The sequence below is a fragment of the Scyliorhinus torazame genome, chromosome 4 (assembly GCF_047496885.1).
Source record: "Scyliorhinus torazame isolate Kashiwa2021f chromosome 4, sScyTor2.1, whole genome shotgun sequence".
Lineage (NCBI taxonomy): Eukaryota > Metazoa > Chordata > Chondrichthyes > Carcharhiniformes > Scyliorhinidae > Scyliorhinus > Scyliorhinus torazame.
In genome coordinates, this window is record NC_092710.1 from 203,339,323 (window position 1) to 203,360,188 (window position 20,866).

The 20,866-nt window shown below is 46.6% G+C and overlaps 1 protein-coding gene across 2 annotated transcripts in view; it reads left to right on the plus strand.

Moving 5' to 3' along the window:
• The first annotated feature begins 598 nt into the window (after positions 1–598).
• Positions 599–20,866, plus strand: part of tnfrsf21 (tumor necrosis factor receptor superfamily, member 21) — a 115,376-nt gene continuing 95,108 nt past the window's right edge. The window contains exon 1 of one of the 2 annotated variants that reach the window (XM_072499138.1): positions 599–1,117. In XM_072499138.1, coding sequence (XP_072355239.1) covers positions 1,034–1,117 — 84 coding nt within the window. In that variant the 5' untranslated portion in view covers positions 599–1,033. The remainder of the gene's footprint in view (positions 1,118–20,866) is intronic. The other variant, XM_072499140.1, reaches the window with a different exon arrangement.

The following is a 20,866-nucleotide window of genomic DNA, read 5'->3' on the forward strand; positions in this document are numbered from 1 at the left end:
AACCTGGAAATCTCTCCCGGCAAAAGGATATGAATACTGTGCTTTTTGGGGTTATCAAGGATGAGATAGATTTTTAAAACAAAGGCTCTGAAGAGATATGGAGAATTAAGTAAAATTAAGGTGGTAAAATTAAGTGGAGATAGATTATCCATGGCCCCATTAAATTACGGAATGTGTCATGCATGACATGACTTTCTCATGGTGCGCTGTTCAGATCGAATGTCTGCCCTGCCCCTCCTTCAGCGTGCTCCCGTCTCTCTCTGCCCCCTTCAACTGTTGCTTCTCCGAATTAAACTTCACTTCCACCCACAGCGTCGCGGCAGAATCATCCACTGTGCGCTTTAGGTTCGAAACCCCTCCTGTGCTAACTGAACGGGAAACACCTCAACGTAAAGACATGCTGTCCGAACAATAATGAAGGGGTCACTTTCCGGGTTCCTTCTGAACGTTTTGCTCGGCAGCGAAACCGGCTCAGCTGCCGGGGCAGAGTCAGTGTGAAGAGGGTGAGGGATGGAGTGGGCGGGGACTAGGTCGGAGTGTCTGATTGGCAATGGAACGTTGACCGGAGCATACTGAGGGTGACGCGGGGCCCAGGCTCCGCCCCTTCCCTCTTCACTGCGACAGAGGAGCGAGCGCTTGTTGATTTCCATTCAATATCAGCCCGAGTTCGCTTCGCCGTGGTACCAACAAAGCAGCCTCGCTGGAGCTATGGGAATAAATGCAGCCGACATTGACGACCAGTCGCTTCTTCCTTACTACTTGAAGCCTGTCGACTTGGTGAAAGTGGCCGCGAGGTTTCTGCAGTGGTGGAGCCGCTGGTGCCAGTAAAATAAATCGGCGGCCGTCCGTATGGGGGGGGTGGTTGCCGATTCTAGCGCAGTAGAAGTGCGTTGAGCGGGGCAGTGGCACAATGCGGAGTGAGGCGGCTCGCCACAAAAACACTGTAAAAATGAACCAGTGTGCGAGCTATGGACGCCTGGCAGCTCCAGCAGTGGCCACCACCAAACTCTTTACCGCCTAGCCCTGCTTAGCAATGGGAGCTTTTAGCTTGTTGTGGTGCTTTCTTCCCTCTCTCGTAGCTTGGTCCGCAGCGACGATGCATTGGAGCATTCTGACGGTAAGCGATGGCTTGTTGACCACAAGCCCTGTCATTGCCTGGGTGTTCAGGAGACTAAGATATATTTCAGATTCACCTTGTTTATTTCTTTTTGAAGATTAATCCAGATTGTAAAAGCTAGAGGTGTTGAAGGCTGTGCGGTTTTTCTATTGAATATCGATGCTGGAATGCGCCTGGGCAGGGCATTAGGTGCATGTAATTTTCTTTACAAAGGATGGCACACTAGTTCCACCTCAACATCAGTGTTGAATTCATGCACTGGTACCCATGTACAGTAGGAGATCATGCATTTTATATTGACAGAATTATAATTTTGTTACTGGTAGTGGATATTTTGGCACCATTTTTTTCTTGTTTTTTTAAACTTAGTTTTTATTGGAGGAAAAAATACCATTGCAAAGTAATGCTGGTTTGAAATGGAAGCCAGCATTGAAAACACAAGGAGAGACGAACCCTGCAAATTAAACTGTAAAGTATTTCATTTGAACTAATTATGGTTATATTTTCTTTTGCCAAAATGTCAAAGATGCAGATTACTGCATCAAGTTTTTGATGTTTAAACTAACAGCTTGTTGGTCACAGTTACAATGATGTGAAATTTCACTGATTAGACATAATTCTGTATTTTTACTGGAAAACAAATTTGAAATCCTTTCCACTTTTGAAACAAAGATGAAATTTAATTTTAATTTGTTTAATATACACAATCTCTTCTGGACAGGTTATCATTTGTGCCGACTCAACAGAGTTCATAACCAAACTTGTTAAAGATTGGTTTTTTTTTTGAACAAGGCTAAACATAGTCATTATGCAGCCTTTACTTCAGGAAACTCAGATTTGTGCTATGTTTAAACAATATTTTCCCTGTTTCAACTTTAATTTTCAATTATCTGGTGACAGTGGAGTGAGGCCAATTCTTAAAGTTCAGTCTTATGCCTGAGAATGGCATCAGCAGAATTCAGGGAACAGACAGGTTTGCTACCAAAATCTTCATTGCTTTTTGTGTGGGTAATTTCATGTCCTTTAATCACATTTATATTTAATATAATTACAACACCGGGCCATTCGGCCCAATCAGTCAGTGATAATCCTCATTGTCCACACTCAGTGGTAAATCCATGTTCCCTGTCTGGTTCCCATATCACTTCATGCTTTTACCAAGCCCAGAATGCCTTGACCCACTGCAATTCGCATACCACCACAACCAGTCCACAGCAGATGCTATCTCCCTAGCCCTACACTCATCCCTGGAGCATCTCTGAATCCTACGTCAGACTACAGCTCCACCTTCACCACCACAAATCCCAACCAAGCTCCTATCAAAACTCCAAAACCCAGGACTTGGCTCCTCCCTCTGCAACTGGATCCTCAACTTCCTGACTCAAAGACACAATCAGTAAGGATAAACATTAACACCTCACCCACGCTAGTCCTCAATACTGGGGCCCCGCAAGGCTGCGCACTTAGCCCCATACTATACACACGACCGTGTGGCAAAATTTGGCTCCCAAAACCATCTACAAATTTGCTGATGACACGTCTGTAATGGGCCACATCTCAAACAATGATGAGTCAGAATGCAGGAGAGAGATGGGGAACCTAGTAGCGTGGTGCAACAACAACAATTTCCCCTCAGTTTCAGCAAAACTAAGGAGCTGGTCATTCACAAAGGGTCAATGGTTCTGAGGTGGAGATGGTTGACAGCTTCAAGTTCCTAGGTGTACACATCACCAACATTCTGTCCTGGTACCCCCACATTAACCCTACCACCAAAAAAGCACAACAGTGCTTATACCTCCTCAGGGAACTAAGGAAATTCAGCATGTCCACATTGACTCTTACCAATTTTTACAGACGCACCATAGAAAGCATCCTATCTGGCTGCATCACAGCTTGATATGGCAACTGTTCGGCACAAGACTGTAAGAAACTACAGAGAGTCGTGTACACAGCCCAGTCCATCAGGTGAACCCACCTCCCATCCATTGACTCCATCTACACCTCCCACTGTCTTGGGAAAGCGGACAGCATAATCAAAGACCCCACCCACACGGGTTATTCTTTCTTCTAACATCTATCGGGCAGGAAATACAAAAGTCTGAGAACATGCACAAACAGCTTTTTCCCCGCTGTTACCAGGCTCTTGAAGGACCCTCTTATGGACTGAACCAATCTCTCTATGCATCTTCTCCACAGTGTAGCACTACGCTCCAAATGCTCCAAAATGGAGGTGGTGGTGAGTTGCCGCCTTCAACCGCTGCAGTCCTTGAGGTGTAGGTACACCCACTGTGCTGTTAGGGAGGGAGTTCCAGGCTGTTGCCCCAGGAACAGTGAAGAAACGGCAATAGTTTTCAAGCTCAGGGTGGTGAGTGACTTGGAGGAGAACATCCAGGTGGTGGGGTTCCCAGATATCTGCTGCTCTTCTAGATGATAGTGGTCGTGGGTTTGGAAGGTGTTGTCAAAGGAACCTTGGTGAGTTACTGCAGTGTATCTTGTAGATGGTATGCAGAACTGCCACTGTTCATCCTTGGTGGATGGTTTGAACCTGGAAGGGGGAGCAGTCAAGCGGACTGCTTTGTCCTGGATCGTTTCAAGCTTCTTGAGTGTTGTTGGAGCAGTGCTCATCCAGGCAAGTGGAGAGTATTCCATTACACTCCTGATTGTGCCTTGCAGATGGTGGACAGGCTTTGGGGGGGGTCAGGAGGTGAGTTACTTGGCATAGGATTCCTAGCCTTTGACCTGCCCTGGTAGCCACAGGATTAATGTGGCTAGTCCAGTTCAGTTTCTGATCAATGGTAACCCCCAGGATGTTGATTGTGGTGGATTCCACGATGGTAATGCCATTGAATGTCAAATGGCAGTGGTTAGATCCTCTCTTGTCAGAGATGGCCATTGTATGGCACTTGTGTGGTGCGAATGTAACTTGCCACTTGTCAGCACAAGCCTGGATATTGTCCAGGTCTTGCTGCATTTGGACACAGACTGCTTCATTATCTGAGGAGTTGTGAATGGTTCTGAACATTATGCAGTCATCTGCAAACATCCCCACGTGTGACATTATGATGGAACGGAGGTCATTGATGAAGCAGCTCAAGATGGTTGGGCCTAGGACCGTACCCTGAGGAACTCCTGCAGTGATGTCCTGGAGCAGAGATGATTGACCTCCAACGACCGCAACCTATGTGCCAGGTATGACTCCAACCAACAGAGAGTTCTCCCTCTGTTTCCCATTGACCCTTGATGCCATACTCGATCAAATGCTGCCTTGATGTCAAGGGCAGTCACTCTCATCTCACCTCTGGCATTCAGCTCTTTTGTCCATGTTTGAACCAAGGCTGTAATGAGTCAGGAGCTGAGTGACCCTGGCAGAACCCAAACTGAATGTCCGTGAACAGGTTATTGCTGAGTAAGTGCTGCTTGATAGCACTGTTGATGATTCCTGCCATCATCTTGCTGATAATGGAGAATAGACTGATAGGGCAGTCATTTGGCTGAATTGGATTTGTCCTGTTTCTTGTGTACAGTACACAGCTGGGCAATTTTCCACATTGCTGGGTGGATGCCAGTGTTGTAGATGTACTGGAACAGTTTGGCTCAGGGTGTGGCATGTTCTGGAGCACCAGTCTTCAGTACTATTGCCGGGATTTTGTCAGGACCCACAGCCTTTGCATTATCCAGTGCCTTCAGCCGTTTCTTGATATAACGTGGAGTGAATCCTATTGGCTGAAGACTGATATCTGTGATGCTGAGGACCTCCGGAGCGGACCAAGATGAATCATCCATTCGGCACTCCTGGCTGAGAATGGGGATATTTGAGGAGCTGCCTCCTCCAGTGAGTTGTTTAATTGTCCATGACTATTCACGGATTGATTTGGCAGGACTACTTTTGTTTATATTTTTAAATGTAAATTTAAAATACCCAATTATTTATTTTCCAATTAAGGGGCAATTTAGTGATGCCAATCCACTTACCCTGCACATCTTTGGGTTGTGGGGATGAGACCCACGCAGATATGGGAAAATGTGCAAACTCCATACGGACAGTGACCCAGGGCCGGGATCGAATCCGAGTCCTCAGCGCCATGAGGCAGTTAAATAAACAAAATAAACTTTTGTTTATTATCCTTGTAAGATTTCCTGTCTTCCCTACCTCCATTCCCAGGTATGCGTCATGGGTTTACAAACTTAAGTGAATCTCCATTTCTAAATTACGTTGATACTCCTAATCAAAATAGCTTTAGATTCACTTTATCCTACCATCATGTCCTTATTTCTTCATATTTGCCTAAAATCTAAATCGCTGGATTTTATTATTGAGAAATCTGAGATTACACAGACTAGTTGCTTTGTTTTAAAAAAATTAACAATTCAATTATTTACCACCCTTGTTAGGATCACTCTCTAGAGGGCCATTTTTAAAGCTTGCAATTGGTGGGCTTTAATTCGAAGTATTGTAGTGTTAACTTTTCAACCAGTAATTCTACTAATAATGCAGCCAGAATAACTACAAGCTGTTTTAACCAATATGCTCAGACCATCTATTTGTAATAAGTGTGACCCAGTGTTGCACCCAAATAATAACAATAATCAAGCAGTTTTAATAAAAAATAATTTCCTTTCATCGAGTCACCGAGGTCTGCAGCACAGAAAAGGCCCTTTGGTCCATTACATCTGCGTTGGTCAAAAACGCCCACTTAATTATTCTATTCCCATTTTCATTTGCAAAATTTATTTGAAAAAATCCATTTATGGAACCTCTCCAGCTTCTTCAGGATCTCCCTAAGTATTTTACAGCCCATTAAATATTTTTGAAGTTCAATTATTGCTCTAAATACAACATGATTATTTGTGCACAAGGTCAGAATAAAATTTGGGGTCTGCACTAGATACTCTGATGGATTCACCACTCTCTTCTCTAAGTAGATCTCCTGTTTCTAATGATTACGTGTTGACTGAAAGTGTCCGTATATTGAAACCCCTTGCATGTGATCTAGACACTGCAATCTTGCACATCCTCCCACAGGTGCTCCTTCCAACCTCCAGAAAGATTTACTGATGAATTCATGAATGAAACAAAGCCAATTATAAAGCATCAAGACAGATAGATTTTACTAACCCTTAATACCTTACTAACCTTTAATAAACAGAGGGCTCTTGAAAATGAACTTCATTCCCCTCATAAACAAGATTTTCAGTTCAAAATGTCATTGTATTGAACATCTGCCAGAAGTTTTGTGCCTTGGGCAATCATTCCAGTCACTGTCTGGCTGCCCTTTTGGGTTCAATCCAATAATGTGTGATCACTGTACATTGCTTTGAGCTTCGAACACTACATAGCACATGGTCAAAAATGGCATGGTCTGATATGATGTTGCTTCCTACAGCCTCACCTCGCTCTTCTTAGGATTCACCCATCTGGGGACTCATGAGGCAGACAATAATAATAAACACATGCTTGCATCTGTTTTTGCTTTCTCCGGAATGGGTTGTTCGTGTGAAGCCAGAGGCTATATATAGCCTGGAGGACAGAACGTCGCAGGAGACTCTGCTGTGCTTACCACCTGCCGCAGGTGTGTTGGAAGGATCTGCATGTTGATAATGAACCTATTTGGCTGTCTTATGAATGCATCTTGTATGGTCATCAGCTCCTGGGATGTGATCAAACCTAGAGTTTCTGGCTCATTGGCAGGGACACTGCCCACTGCGCCACAAGGCCTCAACTGCACTCCCATCATTGCAGAAACGTTTATGGCCGTGTCACTTCTTGGCTTCATTTCTCAAATCTCTTATTAGTGGCTTTTTACTACAATTCAATTTGAAGTTCAGTGTTTACTTCACTTCTGTCACCTCTCTAGTCCGAAGAACTTTTCAAAATTTACGTCCCTGAGGCCAAGTAAAATTTTGTATGTTTTCTTTATCCATGGTCACAATATTTTCTGATCTACGCCATTTAATCATGACAAGTTATAACTTGTATTGACATTGTTTGTTTTGTTGATGGTTATTCTGCAATGATTAGATATATTGAATGTATTAAAATGCACAAATTGTTCAACTTGTTCCAGAAGTAATTTGATACAATTAATGGTGAGCTCACGTTCAACAATAGTGATGCCACTGAATCTCGAGGTAAGGTATCTCAATTCTCTCTTGTTCACAGGACAGTTGTTGCTGAGCACTTATGTGACACGATGAAGAAGTCACTATGCTTAATACAGAGGGGAGAAAGTGACATTGTGGACTCGTAGTACGGAGGCTAATTCTAGGGAGACATGGGATTCAAATCCTATCATTGCTGTTGTTGCCGAGTTATTCTTTTTTGCATGTAGTACATCACACTTGTCTGCACTATATTCTCAGCTGCCATTATTTTTGACCACTTGTTTATCTTGCCAAACTAACTTTGTGGTCCTTGAGCTGCCTTTTCAGATTCCACTGACCTAGTCAGCTGGTCATTTCAGACCAATCATCTCAGCTTCAGGGCACCACTGCAAGGATTTTGCAAAGCCCAATGATTAGATGCTTGAAAGATGGCATTCCCTCTTTCATATGGTCAAGAGCTGGGATGCTCATTGATCGTGGCAGTTTTCCCCTTCATGAACATTTCCTCAGATAATGAAAGCACGCAGTCAAAGCTGGACAGAATTGATGAGCGACTGGTAACATTGTTTTTGTTTTCTATTCTTTCACGGAATGTGGATGCCGCTGGCAAGGCCAGCACTTGTGCCCATCCCTAATTGCTCTTGAACTGAGTGGCTTGCTAATGTCATTGCAGAGGACCGTTAAGAGTCAACCACATTGTTGTGGTCTGGAGTCACATGTATGCCAGCTGATTTTCATCCTGAAAGAACATCAGTGAACCAGATGTTATTTTGGATAATTGACGATAGCTTCATAGTCATCATTGCTGAGACTAGGTTTCAATTCTCGATTTTATTAATTGAATTTAAATTCCACCACCTGATGTGGTAGGATTTGAACCCATGTCTCTCTCGCATTAGCCTCTGGACGACAAGTCCACTGTCACTTTCTCCCCTCTGTATTAAACATAGTGACTTCTTCATAGTGTCACAAAGTGCTCGGCAACAACCGTCCTCAACAAGAGAGAATTCCAGTCTGGACTCTTGAGATTCAGTGGCATCACCATTGTTGAAGCCCTACCATCAACTTGTTCGGAGTTGCTATTGAGTAATAATGTAACTGGGTCAGCTGCATAAATTATACCACTACGACAGCAGGTTGGAGGTTTAGTATTGTGCATTGAGTGGCTCAGCTCCTGACCACCAAAACTTCTCCTCCACTTATCAGGCTCAGCTGGGGAGTCAGATAGAATACTTTTCAGTTGCTTTCATGAATACAGCCGTAAATGGTCTCAAGAAGATTAATATTAGGACACCAATTCCAGCAATTTTACACATTACCGACCAATGCAGATACCTGCTCTTCATGCTATTTATAGGATGTTCTACAGCAACCTCTGAACATGCAAGACTCGGGTTCAGGAGTAGGTCATTCTGGCCTCTCAAACCAGCTTTGTCATTTGATAAGATCAGTGCTGATCTGATTGTGGCCTTAACCCCCTTTCCAGTCTGTCCCCCATAACCCTCTACTTCCTTGTTGATCAAAAATCTATAACTCAGCCCTGAATATATTCAATGACTCAGCATCTGCTGTCCTCTATGGAGAAAACTTCCATTGGCTAACAAACCTCTGAGAGAAGCAAGGCAAATGAGCTTGTTGTGCATGTTGAAATTGGCGGTATGGTGTTGTGGGCATCACAGAGTCGTGCAAGGGTATTAGGACTGGGTCTAAATATCCAAGGATATGTGTCCTATCGAAAGGACAGGCACATGGGCAAAGGGTGCGGCGGGGTTGCATTGTCAGTAAGGAATGAAATTAAATCGATAGCAAGGAGCGATAGGGGATCAGAAGGCATAGAATCTCTGTTGGTAGAGTTGAGGATTCGCAAAGGTAAAAAGACCCTGATGGGAGTTATATACAGGTCCCCCAGCAGTAGTCAGGTTGTGGGGCGGAAAATAGATCAGGAGATAGAAAAGGCATGTAAAAAAGGCAATATTACAATAATCATGGGGGACTTCAATATGCAGGTGGCCTGGGAAAATCAGGTTGGTAGTGGATCCCAAGAAAAGGAATTTGTGGAATGTCTTTTTGGAGATGCTTGTGACAGAGCTTACAAGCAAACAGGCAATTCTAGATTTGGTGGTGTGTAATGAGGCAGACTTGATTAGTGAACTACAGGTAAAGGAACCCTTAGGGAGCAATGAACACCATATGATAGAATTTACCCTGCAGTTTGAGAGGGAGAAGCTGCAATCAGATGTAACAGTATTACAATTAATTAAGAGCAACTACAAAGACATGAGGGAGGAGCTGGCCAGAGTTGATTGGAAAGGGAGCCTAGCAGGGAAAACCGTGGAACAGCAATGGCAGGGGTTTTGGGGGGTTATTTGGGAGGCACAGCAGAAATTCATCCCAAGGGGGAGGAAACATGCTAAGGGGAGGCAAGACACCCAGGGCTGGCGAGGGAAGTCAAGGACCGTATAAAAGCAAAAGACAAGCATACAAAGTGGCAAGGATTATTGGGAAGCCAAGGTATTGAGAAACCTTTAAAAGCGAGCAGACTATAAAAAGCGGTGGGGGGGTGGGGGGGAGAAGATGAAGTAGGAATGCAAGCTAACCGTAATATAAAGGAAGATAGGAAGAGGTTTTTTTCAATATATGAAAGGTAAGAGAGGCAAAAATAGACATTGGACTACAGGAGAATCAGGGGGCAGAGGTGAGTGTAGTGCCCATCATTAAGGAGAAGTTTCTGGGGAAACTGAAAGGTTTGAAGGTGGATATATCACCTGGACTGGATGGAGTACAGCCCAGGGTTCTAAAAGAGATAGCTGAGGAGATTGTGGAGGCATTGATGATGATCTTTCAGAAATCACTGGAGGCAGAGGGCCCCAGAGAACTGGAAAGTGGCTAATGTAACACCGCTGTTTAAGAAGGGAGGGAGGCAGAAGACGGGAAATTATAGGCCGGTTAGCCTGACTTCGGTCATTGGTAAGATTTTAGAGTCCATTATTAAAGATGAAATTGCGATGTGCTTGGAAGTGCATGATGAAATAGGACTGTGACAGCACTGCTTCGTCAAGGGGAGATCACGTCTGACAAATCTGGAGTTCTTTGAGGTGGCAACAAGGAAGTTAGACAAAGGAGAACCAGTGGACATGATTTATTTAGATTTCCAGAAGGCCTTTGACAAGGTACTGTATCGGAGACTGTTAAATACGTTAAAAGACCAAGGTGTTAAGCGTAAGAGCCTGGCATGGATAGAATATTGCCTGACAGGCAGAAGGCAGAGAGTGGGTATAAAGGGGTATTTTTCAGGATGGCAGCCGGTGACTAGTGGTGTGCCTCAGGGGTCTGTGCTGGGACCACAACATTTCACAATATACATTAATGATCTGGAGGAAGGAACTGAAGGCACTGTTGCTAAGTTTGCAGATGATACAAAGGTATGTAGAGGGACAGGTAGTGTTGAGGAAGCAGGGGGTTGCAGAAGGACTTGGACAGACGAGGAGAGTGGGCAAAGAAGTGGCAGATGGAATACAATTTGGAAAAGTGTGAGGTTATGCACTTTGGAAGGAGGAATGGAGGCATAGACTATTTTCTAAATGGGGAAATGCTTCGGAAATCAGAACAAAGGGACTTGGGAGTCCTTGTTCACGATTCTCTTCAGGTTAATGTGCAGGTTCAGTCGGCAGTTAGGAAGGCAAATGCAATGTTAGCATTCATTTAAAAAAAATTTTGATTACCCAATTATTTTTTTTCCAATTAAGGGGCAATTTAGCGTGGCCAATCCACTTAGCCTGCACATCTTTGTGTTGTGGGGGTCAAACCCAAGCAGACATGGGGAGAATGCGCAAACTCCACAATGACAGTGACCCAGGGCCGGGATTCGAACTGGGTTCTCAGTGCCGCAGTCCCAGTGCTAACCACTGCGTCACATGCCGCCCTCAATCTTAGCATTCATGTCGAGAGGGCTAGAATGCAAGACCAGGGATGTATTTCTGAGGCTGTATAAGGCTTTGGTCAGACCCCATTTGGAGTATTGTGAGCAGTTTTGGGCCCTGTATCTAAGGAAGGGTGTGCTCGTCTTGGAAAGGGTCCAGAGGTGGTTCGCAAGAATGATGCCTGGAATGAAGAGCTTGTCATATGAGGAATGATCGAGGACTCTGGGTCGATAATCATTGGAGTTTAGAAAGATGAGGGGGTTTTCTTGAATCTTATAGGATGCTGCGAGGCCTGGATAGAGTGGACGTGGAGAGGATGATTCCACTTGTAGGAAAAACTGGAACCAAAGTGTGGTGTTGGGTGTTCTAACACACAGAAGAGCCAACACAGTTGCAGATGGTACAACACTTGTTTATTTAAACTCACTATTTACAACTTGGTCTTTGCACTCTGCACGTGGGGGGCTCCCTGCTTGTGGTGTTTCAACAGCTCTCTCATGCTTCCTTCTCCCCAGACCTACTGACCTCCAGGTGTCGTGCTCGTGCTTTTTATGTGGTTGGTGTTCTTGTCTGTGATTGGTTGTGGTGTTGTGTACTCTGATTTGCCTGTTAGTGTGTCCATCATGATGTGTGTGTTTGAATATCATGACATCCCCCCTTTTTACAAAGATATGTGCCTACGTGGTAATAAATATGATCGTGACGTGAGTGCATCTAAGAGTGTGTGTGTGTCGTGTGCAGCATGTGTCTATGACGGAACTATGTACATGGGGCGATGTCGAGTGCGTCACATGAATCCAGTTGTACCATAACATAACAGAAATGCGAACGAGAGAAGAAGAAAAAAAATTTTGAACAGTTGTCCAGTCAGACGACATCTGGAACGATAAACAACAACAGGTTATCATGTAAAATTGTCCAACTTATTAAACATATGAACTGTATTATAAGTCCATTCTAATGGGTTTGCGACGAATTCGGGTTGACCGCCTTAAGGGTGGATCAAGAACCACCGGCTGCTGTGCAGGCATGGCCATGGGTGGCGATGGAAAGGGCGTGATGTGCGGCAGCTCCACAAAGTCATCCTCGGAAGCCTGTTGAGGATCTGGCGTGTTGTGTGGCTGTGAACGTGGAAGTCGGCGAAGGGCGCGCCGATTGCGGCGACGCACGGAACCATCCGGCATGCGAACCAGGAACGAGCGGGGAGCCACTTGTCGGAGGACTTCGGCCGGTGCTGACCAGCCACCATACGGTTGATGGACGCGTACTTTGTCTCCGGAGGACAGGGGGGGCAGGTCCGTCGCTCGTGTGTCGTACCGACCTTTCTGGCGATCACGCTGCAGTTGCATGTCCCGAAGAACCGCCTCATGGTCTGTTGTCGGTGCCAGGACGGAAGGTACCGTCGTCCTGAGGGAGCGACCCATTAGTAGCTGCGCTGGCGAGAGGCCCGTGGATAACGGGGCCGATCGATAGGCCAGCAAGGCAAGGTTAAAGTCCGATCCGGCATCAGCCGCCTTGCACAGGAGCCGCTTTGCGATGTGGACACCCTTTTCAGCCTTCCCGTTCGATTGTGGATGCAGAGGGCTGGATGTCACATGAGTGAAACCATATGCTGCGGCAAAGGACGACCATTCACGGCTGGCAAAACAAGGTCCATTGTCTGACATGACAGTCCTTGGAATGCCATGGCGAGCAAACGTTTCCTTGCAGGCCCCAATGACTGCGGACGACGTCAGATCATGGAGAGGCATGACTTCCGGGTAGTTTGAGAAGTAGTCTATAATAACAATGTAATCTCTGCCGAGCGCGTGAAATAGGTCAACACCCACCTTCGCCCAGGGGGACGTCACCATCTCGTGTGGTAGAAGTGTTTCCGGAGGTTGCGCCGGCTGAAACCTCTGACAGGTTGTGCAGTTGAGCACCATGTTGGCTATGTCTTCATTAATACCCGGCCAATATACCGCCGCCCGGGCCCTTCGTCTGCATTTTTCGACACCCAAGTGGCCTTCGTGTAGTTGACGAAGAATCATCTGGCGCACACTGTGTGGAATGACGATCCTATGCGATTTCATAAGGACCCCGTCTATATTGGTGAGATCATCTCGCACATTGTAAAACTGGGGGCACTGCCCTTTTAGCCACCCTTCCGTCATGTGGCGCATCACTCGCTGCAGCAGAGGGTCAGTCGCCGTCTCTGCGCGTATGTGGGCCAGACAAGGATCATCAGCTGGCATATTTGCTGCTGTCAGAGTCACGTGTGCCTCAATTTGACGCACGAACCCCTCCGCATCTGGTGGTGTGCTCACTGCTCGGGAAAGAGTGTCCGCCACTATGAGTTCCTTCCCCGGAGTGTAGATCAGTTCAAAATCGTACCTCCTGAGTTTGAGTAAGATGCGCTGGAGGCGAGGAGTCATGTCGTTCAGGTCTTTGTTAATGATGTTGACCAGGGGGCGGTGGTCAGTTTCGACCGTGAATCGTGGCAGGCCATACACATAGTCGTGGAACTTGTCCAGTCCAGTTAACAAGCCCAGGCATTCTTTTTCGATTTGCGCGTAGCGCTGTTCGGTAGGGGTCATGGCTCGTGAGGCATACGCAACCGGGGCCCATGATGACGTGCTGTCTTTTTGCAGGAGTACCGCTCCAATACCAGATTGGCTGGCGTCTGTTGAGATCTTTGTAGGGCGAGTCGCGTCAAAGAAGGCCAGCACTGGTGCCGTGACCAGTTTGTGCTTGAGCTCCTCCCATTCCTGCTGATGCGACTGGTGCCAGTTGAATTCCGTCGATTTTTTTACGAGATGGCGCATGTTTGTTGTATGAGAAGCCAGGTTGGGAATGAACTTCCCAAGGAAGTTGACCATGCCCAGGAATCTTAAGACAGCCTTCTTGTCAGCCGGTCGTGGCATGGCTGTGATGGCGCTAACCTTGTCTGCATCGGGACGGACCCCGGACCTTGAGATGTGGTCCCCGAGGAATTTCAGCTCCGTCTGGCCGAAAGCACACTTCGCACGGTTGAGACGCAGGCCATTTTGCCGTATGCGGGTGAAGACACGTCGAAGACGATGCATGTGTTCCTGCGGAGTGGTGGACCAAATGATGATATCGTCCACATATACACGTACCCCTTCGATGCCTTCCATCATCTGCTCCATAATGCGGTGGAATACTTCAGATGCCGAAATGATGCCGAATGGCATCCGGTTGTAGCAGAATCTGCCAAAAGGGGTGTTGAATGTGCATAGTCTTCGGCTGGCCGGGTCCAGTTGGATCTGCCAGAATCCTTTGGACGCATCCAATTTAGTGAATATGTTGGCTCGCGCCATCTCGCTGGTGAGGTCTTCTCGTTTTGGGATGGGATAGTGTTCCCGCATGATGTTGTTGTTCAGATCTTTTGGATCTATACATATACGGAGCTCGCCAGAGGGCTTCTTTACACAGACCATGGAGCTGACCCATGGCGTGGGCTCCGTGACCTTGGATAGGACCCCTTGGTCCTGAAGAATCTGCAGTTGTGCCTTGAGGCGGTCTTTGAGAGGCGCAGGAACCCTGCGAGGTGCGTGAACGACAGGGATGGCGTCCGGTCTGAGTCGAATCTTGTACGTGTGTGGCAATGTCCCCATGCCTTCAAAAACCTCCTGGTTGTGAGCGAGGAGGGAATGGAGATTCGCGTGGAACTCAGCATCCGGGAAGTCGGATATCTCATCTGGAGAGAGAGACATGATGCGCTGTACCAGGTGAAGGACCTTACACGCTTGTGCGCCCAGTAACGAGTCCTTTGATGAGCCCACAACTTCGAAGGGGAGTGTGGCCGTGTACCCCTTGTGAGTCACCTGTAGCTGGCAAGATCCTACGGACGGGATAACGTTCCCGTTATAGTCAACCATCTGAAGCCGGGATGGTGTGATGAGTGGTTTGACCTTCATGGCCTGGACTGCAGAGTAAGCAATCAGGTTGGCGGATGCGCCGGTGTCCAGACGGAAGGCGACGCGCGATCGGTTGACCGTCAGGGTGGCACACCACTCATCGTCTGGATTGATGGCATTGACCTTGTTGACATCAATGACGGCAACTCTGAAGTCATCCTGGTCATCTGCATCACTTAACTGGAAGTCTTGATGCGTGGGCTGGACGGTCCTGACTCGTGTGCGAGGTTGTCGAGGATGCGCCGGATCCATGGGTTGAGCCGCACGACAGCGGGCTGCGTAGTGGCCTATCATGGCACATCTGTTGCACTGTTGGTATTTTGCAGGACATTGCCCTTTTAAGTGTAGACCTCCACACTTGCTGCACGTCATGACGTCACGGCGTTCGTTGCGCCACTGCGCATGCGCAGTGCGATCTTGCGGTGGGCGCGCCTGCGCAGTGCGTCCCTCGTTGTGGCCGTTATTCTTGGCGCGCACCTGCGCGGGAGACCGCGAAAAGCGCGGGAAGCGGCCGCTGTCGTCCGGGCCGTGGGGCGGGAAGAAATCGACGGCCTGGATGCGTTCAACGTCGTGGGCGGCCTGGCTTGCCGATTCGACGGCTGGGGACCCCCTCCGTGCCAACTCGGACGCCTGAAATCGGGCAAAACGGCAGGTCGCATTTTCATGGAGGACACAGGCTTCCACAGCAGACGCTAAGGTAAGGCTCTTTATTTTAAGAAGCTGCTGGCGTAGGCCACTGGAGGCAACGCCAAAAACAATCTGGTCCCTGATCATGGACTCTGTGGTGGTGCCGTAACCGCAGGACTGCGCTAGAATCCGGAGGTGCGTCAAAAAGGGTTGAAAAAGCTCCTCCTTACCTTGCAGGCGTTGCTGAAAGATGTATCTTTCGAAAGTTTCGTTTACTTCAGTTTGAAAGTGCTGGTCCATTTTGAGGATGACCGTGTCATATTTGGCCTGGTTTTCGCCTTCCTCGAACACCAGTGAATTAAAGACATCATTTGGGTGGGGGCCTGCGTAGAAGAGGAGCATTGCAATCTTCGAATCATCCGAGACATTCTGTTTTTCGGTGGCACGGATGTACAGGTCAAATCGCTGCCTGTAGAGCTTCCAGTTGGTGCCTAGGTTCCCCGTGACTTGCATCGGCTGCGGTTTGCCGGTGTGGTCCATGTCCAGAATGGCAGGTTGGTAGGCAGGTATCGATCCACTCCTGTACCATGTGGTGTTGGGTGTTCTAACACACAGAAGAGCCAACACAGTTGCAGATGGTACAACACTTGTTTATTTAAACTCACTATTTACAACTTGGTCTTTGCACTCTGCACGTGGGGGGCTCCCTGCTTGTGGTGTTTCAACAGCTCTCTCATGCTTCCTTCTCCCCAGACCTACTGACCTCCAGGTGTCGTGCTCGTGCTTTTTATGTGGTTGGTGTTCTTGTCTGTGATTGGTTGTGGTGTTGTGTACTCTGATTTGCCTGTTAGTGTGTCCATCATGATGTGTGTGTTTGAATATCATGACACAAAGGACGCAATCTTAACTAAAGGGACGATTCCTTAAAACAGAGCTGAAAAGATAGTTCTTCAGCTAGAAGGTGGTGAAACTGTGGAACTCTTTGCCGCAGAAGGCTGTGGAGGCCAAATCACTGAGTGTCTTTAAGACCGAGACAGATAGGTTCTTGATTAATAATGGGATCAGAGGTTATGGGGGAGAAGGCAGGAGAATGGGGATGAGAAAAATATTAGCCATGATTTAATGGCGGAGCAGACTCGATGGCCCAAGTGGCCTAGTTCTGCTCCGATGTCTTATGGTCTTAAATGTGTGAACTCCTAATTTCTAGACTGTGTCCCTTGATTCTTGACTTCCACAGTAGGGGAAACACAATCTCTGTATCCAACCTGCCAAATTCCCTCAGGATCTTGTATATATCAAGTAGATCACCTTTCATTCTTCTCAACTCCAATGGGTATAGGCCCAACCTGTTCAGCCTATGGGTATAGGCCCAACCTGTTCAGCCTATCTTCCTTCTCACCAGGAATGAACACTTGTAGGAAAAACTGGAACCAGAGGACACAATCTCCATTAAAGTGAACTTTCTCTGTCTGAATAGCTTCAAATGGAATTATCTCCTTTCCGCTTCCAACAAGGACAATGTAAACATGTGCATGGGAACACCAGTACCTGCACATTCCCCTCCCAAGATACAAATGATGCTGACTTGGAAATATATTACCGTTTCTTCATCGTCATTGGGTCCAAATCCCCCAAACCCTTGTCTAACCACAGAATAATTGTACTTTCACTACATAACCTGCAGTGAATCAAGTAGAAAGCTCACCACCCTTTTCTCATGGCAACTGAGGATGCAAAATAAATGTTGACTTTGCTTGTGATGCCATTGCCTGAAAACAAATTTCAACAATGAACATTGTTGACCATTTTTCCTTTCGCTATTATTGGAAATTAATAAATCCCTGGGTTACATTTGGCACCTGATTTCTGTTTCTTCGTTCCTGCTCTTACACTGTCCCCAACCCCTTCTTTCCATTTATTAGTCTGTGGATCTCTGCTAAATGTGTTTTTCGAAGCCATGACACCTCATTTTCAGAGGATTTTTCACCGAGCACTTGGGATGTCATTTCTTCAAGGAGAAATTAACAGAGTTTGGTCAGACAGGAAAAACAAGTTGAGGGTTATATTCAGTGTTGAATCGCAGAGCCGTCCATGGCTACAGTGAAAGTTCTTGTATCAAGGGAATGTTTTTGTGATTAAATACTAGTGCTTGAAGGTGACCAAGAGAACTGCTGGATTCTCTACTATTAATACTCAAATGATTTTGGGGAGAGGAATTATCTGTACTGCTGAGGGTGTGACACTTCCCTGTGCTTAATCGAAAGTCTTTACTGTATTCAACTGTCCAGGTCAGTTCCTTGTTCAGGTCTGTCATTTTTTATCTTGTGCAGTTGTGGGTCAGTTCCCTGTCCAGATCTCAACCTTCCCTGTCTCTCTCTCTGTTTAGTCATGTGAGGATATAATTGCGCTGCTTGTGCAGTGCCTAATTTAATACAAAACACTTTGCCATGTATTTTGACTCCTGAGGAGAGCCAAGTTTTTGTTGGGCATAATAACCTCTGCTAACATGATGTGTTCAAAGCGGTTCAGATCGGTATTTCTCTGAGCTGTTTTCAGTTGACAGCCAAAATATTGAACGGGATAATATTTGAAGCATCAGGGTGGCACGGTGATACAGTGGTTAGCACTGTCGCCTCATGGCGCCGAGGACCCGAATTCGATCCCGGACCAGGGACACTGTCCGTGTGGAGTTTGCGCATTCTCCCCATGCCTTAATGGGTCTCACCCCTTCAACCCTAAGATGTGCAGGGTAGGTGGGTTGACCACGATAAATTACCCCCTAATTGGAAAAATTACTTGAAGCATCTTAAATTTGGGTGAAAATGTCACTTGTTAAGAGAAGCTTAAAGCTGCCATTAATATTTGCCACTACATTTTAACTGCTCTGAAATACCACCCAGTGCAGTGCAAGTACAAGTCTAATTTGTTTCCAATAGCCTCTAGATTTATGCTAAGTCGCATATTCATGGTGCCTAATGTTACAGCTGTCCGTGCGCTGCAAGTGACGCCGGGTGTTGGGAAGATCTTTCTTTAAAGGACCTTTTTATGAGCCAATCACAGCAAATCCTGATGCGTATGGATGGATTTGTTTATTGTCATGTGTACCGAGGTACAGTGAAAAATATTTTTCTGCGAGCAGCTCAAACAGATCATGTAGTACATGAAAAGAAAAGAAAATACATAATAGGGCAACACAAGGTACACAATGTAAATACATAGACACTGGCATTGTGTGACGCATGCAGGAGGGTAGTGTTAATGAGGTCAGTCCAAAAGAGGGTTGTTTAGGAGTCTGGTAACAGCGTGGAAGAAGCTGTGTTTGAATCTGTTTGTGCATGTTCTCAGACTTTTGTACCTCCTGCCCGATGGAGAAGTTGGAAGAGTGAGTAAGCCGGGTGGGAGGGATCTTTGATTATGCTGCCCGCTTTCCCCTGGCAGCGGGAGGTGTAGTTAAGAGTCAATGGATGGCAGGCGGGTTCGCTTGATGGACTGGGCTGTGTTCACGACTCTCTGAAGTTTCTTGCGGTCCTGGGCCGAGCAGTTGCCATACCAGGCTGTGATGCAGCCTGATAGGATGCTTTCTATGGTGCATCTGTAAAAGTTGGTAATAGTCAATGTGGACATGCCAAATTTCCTTAGTTTCCTGAGGAAGTAAAGGCGCTGTTGTGCTTTCTTGGTGGTAGCGTCGGCGATGGTGGACCAGGACAGATTTTTGGGGATGTGTACACCTAGGAATTTGAAGCTGTCCACCATCTCCACCTCGGCCCCGTTGATGCAGACAGGGGTGTGTACAGTAATTTGCTTCCTGAAGTCAATGACCAGCTCTTTAGTTTTGCTGGCATTGAGAGACAGATTGTTGTCGTTATACCACTCCACTAGGTTCTCTATCTCCCTCTTGTATTCTGACTCATCGTTGTTCGAGATCCGACCCACTATGGTTGTGTCGTCAGCAAACGTGTAGATGGAGTTGGAACCAAATTTTGCCACGCGGTCGTGTGTGTGTATAAGGAGTATAGTAGGGGGGCTAAGCCTTGCAGGGCCCCAGTATTGAGGACTATCGTGGAGGAGATGTCGTTGTTTATTCTTGCTGATAGTGGTCTGTGGGTCAGAAAGTCTAGGACCCAGTTGCAGAGTGAGGAGCCAAGTCCTAGGTTTTGGAGCTTTGATATGAGCTTGGCTGGGATTATGGTGTTGAAGGCAGAGCTGTAGTCAATAAATAGGAGTCTGCTGTCGGAGTCCTTGTTGACGAGATGCTCCAGGGATGAGTGCAGGGCCAGGGAGATGGCGCCTGCTGTGGACCGGTTGTGGAGATATGCAAATTGGAGTGGATCTAGGCATCCTGGGAGTATGGAGTTGATGTGCTTCATGACCAACCTCTCAAGCACTTCATTACGATTGATGTCAGGGCCACCGGATGGTAGTCATTGAGGCACGTTGCCTGGTTCTTCTTTGGCACGGGTATGATGGTGGTCTTCTTGAAGCAGGTGGGGTCCTCCGAGCGGAGTAGGGACAGGTTGAAGTTGTCAACGAACACATCTGCCAGCTGGTCCTCTGAGTGCACAACGAGGGACCTTGTCTGGACCCGTCACCTTCCGAATGTTCACTTTCAGGTAGGCTGATCTGACTTTGGAAGTTGCGACGGTGAATATGGGTCTCCGGGGCTGCTGGGGCACTCGGCTGCAGATTTAGTATACTCTTGAGTTGCAGCCAGTTGCAAATTACCTGCACATTGAGTTGGCACCATAAGCAAGAATCTCTCTCAGTGCCGAGAATGTTAGTTGTATGTTTCATTTTTTCAAGCAGCTTACAGAATTTTGGCCCAGCAGTTGAACTCCTACGACAATTTCTGATAAATTGCAGGTTGATTTTGACATTGAACTGGGAAATATTAATGCCAAGAATAAATTAAAGGTGTTACAGATGGGGCTCGCGATTGTTAGCAACAAGATGTATATTCTCAAGAGAGTGTTTTAAATCCTTTGAATGTTGTGACTTCAAAGGATAGACACAAAGCGGACTTGCTGCTAAGTTTAAACCAAAAGAAAGATTTATCTTAAATGTAAATGCAACAAAACTCCCTCAAACGCAGACACACACATGAGAAAAGATGGGTTTTATAGGCACTTAAGATTAGTAATGGGAGGGCGGCACAGTGGTTAGCACTGCTGCCTCTGAGGACC